The 12,017-nt window shown below is 40.9% G+C and overlaps 1 protein-coding gene and 1 long non-coding RNA gene across 2 annotated transcripts in view; one reads left to right on the top strand and one right to left on the bottom strand.

Moving 5' to 3' along the window:
• LOC148348287 (uncharacterized) overlaps nucleotides 1–12,017 on the top strand; it is a 40,197-nt gene that overhangs the window by 25,465 nt on the left and 2,715 nt on the right. Inside the window, exons 11-15 of the mRNA XM_088322859.1 lie at nucleotides 699–983; nucleotides 3,159–3,488; nucleotides 5,369–5,476; nucleotides 5,866–5,928; nucleotides 7,805–7,993. Coding sequence (XP_088178985.1) covers nucleotides 699–983; nucleotides 3,159–3,488; nucleotides 5,369–5,476; nucleotides 5,866–5,928; nucleotides 7,805–7,993 — 975 coding nt within the window. The remainder of the gene's footprint in view (nucleotides 1–698; nucleotides 984–3,158; nucleotides 3,489–5,368; nucleotides 5,477–5,865; nucleotides 5,929–7,804; nucleotides 7,994–12,017) is intronic.
• Nucleotides 4,399–6,329, bottom strand: LOC148348288 (uncharacterized). Its single transcript, XR_015847539.1, has 3 exons — nucleotides 6,308–6,329; nucleotides 5,960–6,001; nucleotides 4,399–4,521 (listed from the first exon to the last, which is right to left on the bottom strand). It is a non-coding gene; the product is annotated as an uncharacterized LOC148348288 (long non-coding RNA).

The following is a 12,017-nucleotide window of genomic DNA, read 5'->3' as shown; positions in this document are numbered from 1 at the left end:
CTGGGTCATTGTGATTTTCTAGTATTTTTTTGTGTTTGGTTTAACTCTACTTCTTACTAATCTCTTTTCTTCTCCTTTTTCACTCTTTTTCTTTCTTTTGCACTTCTGTCTATTCCTCTCTTTTTCTCTCGCTATCTCTCTTTCTTTATTTATTTGAATCTCTCCCGTTTCTGTCTCTCTCTCTTTTTTCTTCTGTTTCTTTTTTTATCTTCCCCTCTGTCTCTCTTTCTTTCTGTCTTTATCTTTTTAACTTCCTCTCTCACTCTCTTTCTTTCTGTATTTCTCTTATTATCGTCCTCTGTCTCGCTCTCTTTCTTTCGTTATTTTTATATCTCCCTCTCGCTCTCTCTTTCTATCTCTTTTTCACCCTTTATTTTTCCCTCCCTTTTCTTTCTCTTTTTTCACCCTGTCTTTCGCTTTCTTTTTCTCTGTATTTCTATCTTTTTCTCGCTTTTTCTTTCTCTCTCTGTTTGTTTTCTCTTCTTTTTATTTTCAGTAACTTACCTAAGAATAACAACATAGTAAGTTCTACAAGATATGGTTTTATTTTTAAAAATGTATATCAATGTGGCTGCCCTTTAGACTTAAATAGAAAAGAGGGGCTCTCAGCTTGAAAAAGGTTGAAGAACCCTGTCCTAGAAAATCTGAGCGTCTTGAATGTAACAGGTTCGGTCATAAATCAAGGTCATTTGTTGCAGCACCGGTGCGAGGAATCTCGGTGGAGATGTCTCGTCTGAGCGGCTACGAGGAAATGAAGTGCAGTGTTCGTGACGTGTTCCCGCCCCCACGAGTAAGTTGGGCCACCGAGCCGCCCACTTTCCAAGACCTGCGACCGATCACGCGCATGCTGCCCGACGGGCATGGCCTCTACTCGGCCGACAGCCGCCTCAAAGTTCTCCCCGACCGCCCGGAGCTCATCTACATCTGCAAGGTGGCCACCTCCTACGGGGGACCAGCATGGACCTCCTCTTTGCGGGAGAGAGGTCAGTTCTTCTCAAGCATGGGGGTAGCCAGCCCGTTTTGGGGGGTGCTCAAGCACAACCAAATTCAACCTAAGCATCCCCAAAAAACTGTAGCATTTTTAAAACTCATTTTTTCCTTAAAAAAGGACAGGACAGACTCAAATATGTCAGTAGAGTCGCGGGGGCGCTGGACCCCATCCCAGCTATCTTCGGGCAGTGGGCAGGGGACACTCTGAACTGGTTGCCAGCCAGTCGCAGGGCACACAGGGACAGACAATTCACTCACTCATTCACACCTAGGGACTATTTGGACCGGCCAATTAACCTAAAAGGCATGTTTTTTGGAATTTGGGAGGAAACCGGAGTGCCTGAAGGAAAACCACGAAAGCACGGGGAGAACATGCAAACTCCACACAGGAAGGTTGGTAGCTGGATTTGAACAAATTACCTCAGAACTGCGCCGCACATGCGCTAACACCGCGCCGCCGTGCTGGATGGATAAATATCAAATTTTGTTCTTAAAAAGGATACCTCATATTATTTTCGCTTCAGTTGTGAGCATTTCAAAACCAATTGAAGAAACTAATCTATTTCAACTCAAATATAGAGAAATATGACATGCATGCATATTAATTCATAAACTTTTGAATTTGTCCCAAGTTTTGGCCCCATTTTTTACCCCAAACTCCAAATAATTGCCTACCCCTGTTCTAGATTATAGCGTACATACGGGTCCAAATGCCGGTACAATGGATCCCAATGCATGCACTGAGCAACACCTGGGCTGCTCCTTTTCCCTCAAGGACAAGAAGACAAGAGAATGATGTCAACATTACTAATAAGCTGTAGAACAGAGGTGGGCACTCTGGTCCTTGAGAGTCACACGTCTTTCATATTTTTCCGAGGTTTCTCTCCTCCAAAACGGGTCATTCCAATCACCAGTATGATGAACAAGCTCTGACTAGCTCTTTGCTAATAAGTGGATAACTTGTATCACCTGAGATAAAGAAAACAAACCGTCAAAATCATGCAGGGCACGTGGGCCTTAAGAAGTCGAGCATCAAACTCTGCGATAGAATACAAGTGCATCCTAAGTCTAGATTTAACCACTTTCACTGAAGTTGCATCTCAGAGTGCAGAGCATTTCGCAGCAATGAGGCCAAAATGGAAAACGCACACGAACCTGCAGATTTCTCCTTGGCTCATGGAATCTCAAGCAGAACAGTGTTTTCCAAGCAAATGCTCCAAGCAGAAAAGTAGGGGGCAATTAAATCAGAACGCTGTGAGGGGGCAAGTCTGTGCTGTCTCTTATGCGCTCAATGACAGGGTTGGGTAGGATTACTTTAACTGGATTACTTTCAATTACTTTTGGATTACTCCAATACCAAATATGCTTATAAAAGACAAAAGAAACTAAATATGAATAAAATGATGACTCACAACACGTGGTAAGCTTTCTCTCCTGGCTTTGATCACTTTGATCTCCGGCAAAACTACCATAAAATGCGACAGAAACAAAATGAAAATCAATCCAAACAGCTTGCCAACATCATTTTTGCCGTTCCATGTATTCCAAGCCTGCACAAAATTCAGTAATTTAATTCATATTTAGTTTCTTTTGTCTTTTATTAGCATATTTGGTATTGGAGTAATCCAAAAGTAATTGAAAGTAATCCAGTTACAGTAACCCTACCCAACCCTGCTCAATGATGAGACAAGGTGTGTGGCTAGGCAGGGTTTTTACTTTCGTGTCACTCACAGGTAAATTGTACCATACAACTACAAACAGTAAAGGAAACACCGCGTACACTCTGTAACAATGTGGCATCTTGGGTAATGTAGTATCAGTTTTAAGTCACATAAGAGCAAATGTTGCAAGTCACCAAAAGAACCCTAAAATCACATCTTGAACTGGCAGCTCGCCAGTGTGGGTCAGCTAAAACTGGAGTAATGTGATCAAATGTTCTTATCCTAATCAAAAGCATTGCTGCAGCATTTCGTACTCGCTGTAACCTTGATCTGATAGTAGTGCATTACAGTCAACGAGACGGGAGGTAACAAACGCATGAGTTAATATTTTGGCATCAGACTCGGACAGCATATGGCAGATCGTTGCAATGTAGCAAAGATGGAAAAAAGCAGTTCTATATTACTTACATGTAACTGAAACTCTGGCAACCAGTCTTCTTCCCGCAGCCATTTTAGGTAATGAGGGTCAGGACGTGAGCATCCCCTGCTTTGCTCCCCCTTACCTGAACAGCGCCACCTTGCGCTGGAGCTTCTCCAACGGTCGCGATCCAGCCACGCCCATACTGAGCTACGACAGCATTTCTGGCGAGGGTCGCTCGGCGCCTGGCTGGGAGTTGCACGCAGAGCTGGACGGCTTCCGCGTACCGTTCGGGGACGGATCCCTGCGCCTGATGGACCCTCGGAGCGACCTGCACCAGGGAACCTACACCTGCATCTTCTCCACGCCCTACCATACGCATGCCGAGCGTGCAGATGTTGTCATTGACTTACCTGCCGGTGAGCACCTGCACCAAGGATGTGTCTTAGGCAAACGTAAAGGCTCTATTAGCTGGCTCTATGGCCGTCAAACTCACGGCCTGCGGGCCACATCCGGCCCGGCGTACAATTATATTCGGCCCGTGAAATCATTTTATATACATCTACTATAAAGGCCCGGGTATTTGAAACGCTGATAACTTCCAAACTATACTCGGATGCTAAAAACCACAATGGCCGAGAAAATTATGTTAACTGACATTGCCGGTAAACCCGTGTGTCTTTTTTGTAGAGCTTTTGTGGCCGTAAATAAGGAATTTAATGTAAAACGGAACTACAAGACAAAACTTCAGAGTAAGCTGAAAAACTTGAATCCAGAGAAAAGATACAGAAAGTTGAAAGGTTAAAGAAGAATATGAAGATGTTTTTCACCAAAACCAATTCCCAAAGTGAAAAGCACAAATTTTATTTATATTTCCGTTTTTTCATATTTTGAATTTGTATGATTTTGACAAGAGATATTATTATGGAGAGCAACGATTTTTAATTCATTTAATTTTTAATTTTGTTTATTCTGGAATAATATTCCTGACTGGTTTAAATTCATGTTTTCTTATGTTATTTTTTTTTAATGGCAAGTTTTAGTGTATTCAATAAATATTTATCCTATTCGGCCCACGACCAAAGGTGTGGTTTGAGTTCTGGCCCTCTGTATAATTGAGTTTGACACCCCTGGACTAAAGGATAGTATTCCCCTTTGAGATAGTGATGTGTTATTCGCAAACCGTATGGCTCAATGAGCTGACTCTAAAAAATAAACTAAAGGAGCCAAATACCAACCAATCAAGAGCCAGCTCCCTTCGAGAGTAAATGTGTAATTGGTGAACGTGACAGCTCTATGAACAATGGAAGCCAACTCCTTACCAATCAAGAGCAGGCTCCCTTCGAGGTGGTGCGTGTCAATGTAACAGCTTTTTGAGTTTTTCAAGTGAAAGACACGAGCAAGCTTCCGTCGTTCACGGAGACGGTTCCCCACCAATGAAGAGCAGGCTCCCTTCGAGATAATGATTTGTCATTGGAAAATGTAACATCCTTTTAAATACCTTTTTTAAAGTGAACAATGGGAGCCGGTTCCCCACCAAGAGCAGACTCCATTCGGGATTGTGATGTGCTGCTGGTGAATTTAGCAGCTCTATGAGCTGTCTCTTGAAAGTGGTCAACAGGAGCCGGCTTCCCACAAATCATGAACAGCCTCTTTTGTTGATACTGTTGTGTAATTGACAAATGTAGCAGCTGTTTTTTTTCTTTTTTTTAATTTCAAAGCGGTCGACAGGCACCAGCTACCTTCAAATTAATAATGTGTTGTTGGTGAGCATAACAGCTCTATGAGCCGCCTCTCTAAAGTTGAACGGTGGGAGCTGGCTCCCCACTAATAAATAGCAGGATTCCTTCGAGATAGCTATTTGTCGTTGGCAAACTTGACAGTGTAATGACGGGAACCTGCTCCCCACCGACCAGAAGCCGGCTCGCTTCAAGATAGTGATGCTATTGGCCAACGTAACAGCATAATGAGCCGGCTCCATAACGTAAACGACAGGAGCCACTGGTCACAAATTGCATTTCATCAGGGATTCTGTGTTTTTTACTTTAAATTAGATGAGTATCCAAAAAGTAAAAATATTTTACAGTTATCTGTTTAATTATGAAGTAAATTATTGCATAATGTTACATTAAAAGATATATGAACAATATAAATATAACAACAATTCGAAGAGCTGTTAGGTAGCTGATAAAGCCATCTTTTTGTGAGCAGAGCCAGAATTGACATTATTAACCTGCACAAGCGTGGCCCTATTGTGTATGTTTATTTAAAATAAATATATCTGTGTTTTTTTGTGCAGCCAATCGGAGCTCCTCACCGCAATGGTCCTACTGGTGGATTGTGGGCCTGGTGCTGGCCGTGACAATGCTAGCCTTGGCGGCCATGTTGGCTTACCTGAAACTGCGAGGTGAGGGCGTCGCCATTTTGTGTGCATGATAAAAGTTTAGCGTTTTTGAGAGATGAGAGAACACAAAACTAGCCTTTTAAAAGTTCGGCCTTATGGATAAGTAATTCAATAGATCACGACAAATAACCCTGCATAGCTCTTAAACGTCGAAGAAATCTTAATTTACATAAAATGTAGTTTTTAGTTGAAAATAAGGCAATCACCCAAAGAAAATAATACCACTTTTTGGGCTAACACTTCCTGAATACATAGGTCACGTGACCCGAATAAACACAACTGTTAGTTTACACCGAACAATGTTTTAAAAAGTTTGCGTATTCGACAGATCAAATTCGTCAATGGTTATTTTGTTTGATGATCACAATGTTAACATATGTTGTTTGTGTCAGGAAAATTAAAGAAATCTCCGCCACATGACCAAGAGGAGGAAACCGAGCTCAAGGCTGTCAAAGGTAAAATGAAGGGAATTGCAGTACTACTTACGGCCGCTTGATAGCGTCACTGAGCTGAATTGACAAACACGACCTTAAACGGAGACATCAACTTTTTCATTTTTTATACACAAATCTTCATTAAAACACAGCCATGTACCATATCACCTCCAGGAAAAAAATAGATAAAATGCAAGTACTCTATACTTTGAATTTCATGCACCCATTTAATCGTGATTGTGAGTCAAATGTCACTTATTGAAGCGCATTTTATAAAACGTTATTAAAAAGAAAAATGTCGGCGACAAACATCTCGAATGTGACTGAGAAAAAGCCGCAACTTCATTTTAGGAATGATTCAAATTTCGCCTTGAATCAAGGTATGCTGAACAGAACTTACCTGATTGACCCGTGGAGGGCGTGGTTCTCGTCTTACTTCCGGGTGAGACTCATCTCCATTATATAACTTATGGTTATTGGAGAATATGACGACTATGATTTAGTGGGGAAGGGCTTAAAAATTAAAATATATAAGTTAACAGTGACACTAAACAGGATGAGGGACTCACCTTGCTTTTACCTTTACTTTAAATCAAACCCTTTATTCATCAATGTTTTTCAATCAGGACAATACAAAACAGACACAGGAAGCATTTGAAATACCAAACTCGTTGTTAATAATTAGAGCAATTATGTGCATGAATGCACAATCTCGAGGTGAAAAAATAATTCTAATTCAATATTGTTTTTTTAAAATAAGCAAACATATCTGAAATGTTTCAATGTGCATTTTAAACAAAATACTTTGCATTCATTTGACTTGAGACTCCTTTAGATGGAGTATTTTCCCCCTTCCCTGTTGTTTTATTCTTCTCAATTTGTGTTGTTTCCTTTGTTCTTCCCTTCTTTTTACCCCCTAGTTTTGTTTTTTTGCCCTTTTTCTTTTTCAAAAGGCTGGTCAAAAGAAATTAAAATATTCTACTTTTGTCACTTTGAGTCTCCATAGTTTGATGTTTTCCTTGTGCTTTGCAGCACTCCTTTTCAGTTGCACTATACAATTCAGAAACCTCCATTAGTCAAATACTACACACTGCGCCTTGAAGTCAGAGTAATTTCTGGGATTCATTTTTCAGGTGACTGACAGAATTCTGTGACTTTTTACAGGCACCGGGGGCGACAATGAAAACGGCAATCGATTCGCTGTTGGAGGCCACCGGAGAGATGCAGGACAGTCCTGACGACACAAAAAAACTTAAAAACAAAACAAAAACAATTTGTGTATGCACATAGAGAAACAGAATCACATTGCTCTTGCACTTTTTATGCACAATTGTCTGTCAGAAAAGGGGCTGGGGGCCTAAAGTGATGCACCATGCTGGCGCGTCTTTCTTCAGATATGTAGGCCTACAGGACTGTATTTTTCCTCAGAAACTTGCTGGAAATGAAAACAAAGCTTGCCAAATTGGGCGGCGGGCTCCTAGCAGAGATGTTATGAAAACCAGATGTTTCAAGGAAGACACGGGGGAGGCCAGCATCCAATTAGAGATCAACATCTCTCTGTGGACATGTTCCTTGACGAGAACAAAGATCACTGGACAAAGATGACAACATTTGCTCGAGTAGGACATTCTCCCTGAGGGGTATACTTTCTTTTGTTGCCAGCGGATTGGATGTTATAGAAATGCGGTGATAAAAATCCAATGATTGGAAAAGTGTCTGTCTGGAATTTGTAAGAAAAATCATCTAAAATGCTTTACAATTAGTGACATTCAGCATTTATTCTTATCACAAAAAAGTCCAAGTGTGCCTAGCTCCGGGAGGGCCGAAAACTATTTGAAATATGTGTGGGCAGGACCGCTTGGTCATGTGAACATGTAGCAGGGTGGATGCACTTGAGCGTTAGTGTTGCAACACTTCAGCTTTTCGTCCTACACCCTCAGTCAAGAGCATGGAATGTTGCTGGAGCAGTTGGTGGAGTCCAATTCAGAGCGAGCAGATGGAATAAAAACGGTAGATGAGAAGATGAAGTGGCAGTTTGCACTTCGCTTGCTCCTTGCTCCATTTCTGTGTACTTTGGTACAAGGAGGTACAACTTTTATTCATTAATATTTTTTGAGGGTGATGTTTCTGAAGAGTTGGTGGGTCAAAATGTCTAACTTTTTTAGTGACTGTTTACTAATCAATTATTAAAATGTCGATTTGGACTTATGGGCTAATAAAAAGATTACAGGACATTAAGACACCAATAAATTACAGTTGCCGTTTGGGGGATAAAAAAATAAGATGTAATTTATCTCAGTGATGGAACGTTAATCTTAAATTTGGTTTCCATCTGCCAGCACTGATATGTTGATTTATTTGTAAATAGAAGTGCATTACTATTTTTTTTCTTTTCACATTTTTGCTTTTCTGGCATGGACAATTGAGAGCCGTATTTCTTGACTTCCAAATCAGGAGAAGGAAGTTGAGCTCTAATTAACGAGTTAACCAGTAACACGAGGTTTCAGTTTTGAAACTACGTGTTCCTTGTACGTTGCTGGACTGTGATCTGGTTCAAATGTAACACAATAAAAACAGAATTTTATGATCTTACTGGAGATAAATTGCGCTATGCTTGCTGCTCTTTGACCTCGAACTCACCTTCAACTCATTAAGACCGGATTATTTTGACTAAAACCGAAAAAGGAAAAGATTTAACAAATTGTCTGGGATAGTTCTTAATTGTCGGAATCATATTTGAGAGTGTGTCCGAGTGAACAGGGCCTGTGAGAGTGTCCAACTGGGGTTGTGGCTCACAGAATGAATTAGCCAACTTAAAAGTTATTCCCAAATTCCCAAACATGCAAAATGTGAGGAAATAGTACCCTGTTCTTGCATAAAATCTATATACAGTGAAAAAGTAAGTATTTGAACACCCTGCTATTTTGCTATTTCTCCCACTTAGAAATCATGGAGAGGCCTGAAATTTTCATCGTAGGTGGATGCCCACTGTGAGAGAGATCATCTAAAAAGAAAAATCCAGACATCACAATTCGTGATTTTTTAATGATTTATTTGTGTGATATAGCTGCAAATAAGTATTTGAACAGCTCAGAAAAGAAATGTTAACATTTGCCTTTGTTTGCTATTACAGAGGTCAAACGTTTCCTGTAGTTTTTCACCAGGTTTGCACACACTACAGGAGGGATCTAGGACCACTCCTCCACACAGATCTTCTCTAGATCAGTCAGGTTTCTGGGCTGTCACTGAGAAACACAGAGTTTGAGCTCCCTCCAAAAAATTTTGATTGGGTTCAGGTCTTGAGACTGGCTGGGCCATGCTAGAATCTTTATATGCTTCTTACAGAGCCACTCCTTGGTTTTCCTGGCTGTGTGCTTTGGGTGTCGTGTTGGAAGACCCAGCCATGACCCATCTTCAATGCTCTGACTGAGGGGAAGGAGGTTGTTCCCCAAAATCTCACACTACATGGCTCCAGTCTTCCTCTTTTTAATGCACAGCACTCGTCCTGTCCCATGTGCAGAAAAACACCCTGGAAGCATGATGCTACGACCCCCATGCTTCACAGTAGGGATGGTGTTCTTCGGATTGTACTGCTCATTCTTCTTCCTCCAAACACGTTTTGTAGAATTATGACCAAAAAGTTCTATTTTGGTCTCATCTGACCACAAAACGTTCTCCCATCACTCCCGTGGTCTTATGCAAACTTGAGACGGGCCTTGACATGTGCTGGTTTAAGCAGGGGAACCTTTCAGGCCATGCATGATTTCAAACCATGACGTCTTGGTTTTATTACCTACAGTTACCTTGGAAATGGTGGTCCCAGTTCTTTTCAGGTCATTAACCATCTCCTGTCGTGTAGTTCCGTTTCTTAGAATCATTGCGACCCCACGAGGTGATATCTTGCATGGGGCTCCACTTCAATTGAGATTGACGGTCATGTTTAGCTTCTTCCATTTTCTAATAATTGCTCCAACAGTGGACCTTTTTTCACAAAGCTTCTTTGCAATTGCTCCGTAGCCTTTTCCAGCCTTGTGGAGGTTGTAAAATTTTGTCTTTGGACAGTTATTTGGTCTTTGCTATGTTACAAGTTGAAGTCTTACTGATTGTATGGGGTGGACAGGTGACTTTATGCAGCTAACAACCTCAAACAGGTACATCTGATTCAAGATGATACATGGAATGCAGGTGGACTTCTAATAGGCGCACTAACAGGTCTTTTAGGGTCAAAATTCTAGATTATACACAGGTGTTCAAATACTTATTTGCGACTGTATCACACAAATAAATTGTAAAAAAACATGCATTGTGATTTCTGGATTTTCTTTTTAGTTTATCTCTCTCACAGTGAAGATGCACCTATGATGAATATTTCAGACCCCTCCCTGATTTCTAAGCGGGAGAAATATCAAAATAGCAGGGTGTTCAAATACTTATTTTCTTCACTGCAAATATTCCATTGGCATATTCCAATTATTTTTTTTGAGATAATGTATTTTAAAAGTCGGCTTGTCTTGTCTTGATCATCCTGAGCTGTAACGTCATCAGAGGAACACCAGCACCCTTGCAAGCCAGGCACTGTATTGGTTTACGTGTTAATTTGTCAAAGAGGTTAAAAGTGGTTCAGGGATAGTTTTAGTAGTTTTTGTGGAGAATGCTTATGTTGCAGGTGGATGAAGTAACAGTACAAAGGGATAACCGGGACCGATCAATGACAGGCGGCTGCGGCCTTGGCGGAAAAATGTGAGGCTTGCCGACCAAAAAACAGGAAATGTGCAGCCAGATTAACCGCGAACCAACAACGAAAAACTGCTTTGGCAACTAAGATCACCCGTACAGTCTCAAACATCATTAATCTGCCCATCACATACATCTCAAACCTCAACGATAAAGCCATCATACGTATGGCCAGGACTTAGATCATCCAATACACAATTACTTCTGCACTTCTATCGGGCCGCTAGTACAGAACTCTGATGTGGAAGCGGAAACGCTTCAGTAAAAGATATTCTGCTATTGCTGTATTTAACTGTCTCATAATTTTATCCAATCATCTGCATTTGTGATGCCCTGCGTATTGTTCATATTTGTCCTTGTATTATGTGTTTCTGAGGGGTCTATGAAAACAAATTTCACCCTGGGAACAATAAAGGTCTATCTAAGAATACAAAGCTGTCCACGAGTAAACAAACAAAGAAACACAGCTAAACTGGCACGAATGCTAGGCTAGCCAGACAAAATATACATGGTTGGCAGCCAGTGAGCGCCAACCGGAAGCAAACATAACAGGGAGCCCTTGGCAGCCCCGATGCTAATATTAAGCTAGCTGGACAAAATGATACCAACCATAGCACGCGGCGTAAATTACAAATGAAAACCTAAGTCTTTCAGGGACAGAGTAAGCATAGTTCAAATTTATCCAAGCAGAAATGGGCAGAGGTAGGTAGAGTAGCGCAAAATGTTACTCAAGTAAAAGTACTGTTACTTCAGAATAATATTACTCAAGTAGAAGTAAAGGTAGTCATCCAAATACATCTAGATATTTTGCTACATACTTGCATAGTTGTGGGTAGGAACACTACACGTTCTCTGCTTAACTGAAAAAAGAAATTGGTGTTTGGGAATACCTTGAAGTCCAACAAAAATGCAATATTCTCAGACATTGGCCTTCAAAAAAATCAAGTGGGCGAGTGTTCATATCTTAAAGTCGCAACATTAGCTGCAGATGTAAGCATGATGTTTTGTTTTTTTATTTAAGTGTATACGAGCTGGTTCTAGGAAATATTTCGTAGCCTTTACTGGGACGGAAACAGATTTTCTCACAGAGCAGCTGCGTCAAGAATTTGTTAGCAGGTGGAAGCAGCCACAGTGGATCAATTCATAGGGCCGAACTTGAAGTGGAGTGGGGGAGGGGGCGGCTGCACGTGAGAAGGTATCACTTCATGACCTCGGTACATTCTTAACTGTATCTTTGTTAGTCATTGTTAATTCCATTGGCCTTCAATGTCATTTCCACTTTCATTCAAATCATTTCGATTTGATTGGCCATCAAGTCAATCCAAATTCAAATTGTCTTGTTCATGTAAATCAAATTTCGACTTGATCTGATTGCA

Source organism: Urocampus carinirostris, chromosome 18 (genome assembly GCF_059441175.1).
Source record: "Urocampus carinirostris isolate Australia breed hairy pipefish chromosome 18, RoL_Ucar_1.0, whole genome shotgun sequence".
In the NCBI taxonomy this organism is placed as follows: domain Eukaryota; kingdom Metazoa; phylum Chordata; class Actinopteri; order Syngnathiformes; family Syngnathidae; genus Urocampus; species Urocampus carinirostris.
This window is presented reverse-complemented; position numbering and strand designations above follow the sequence as displayed.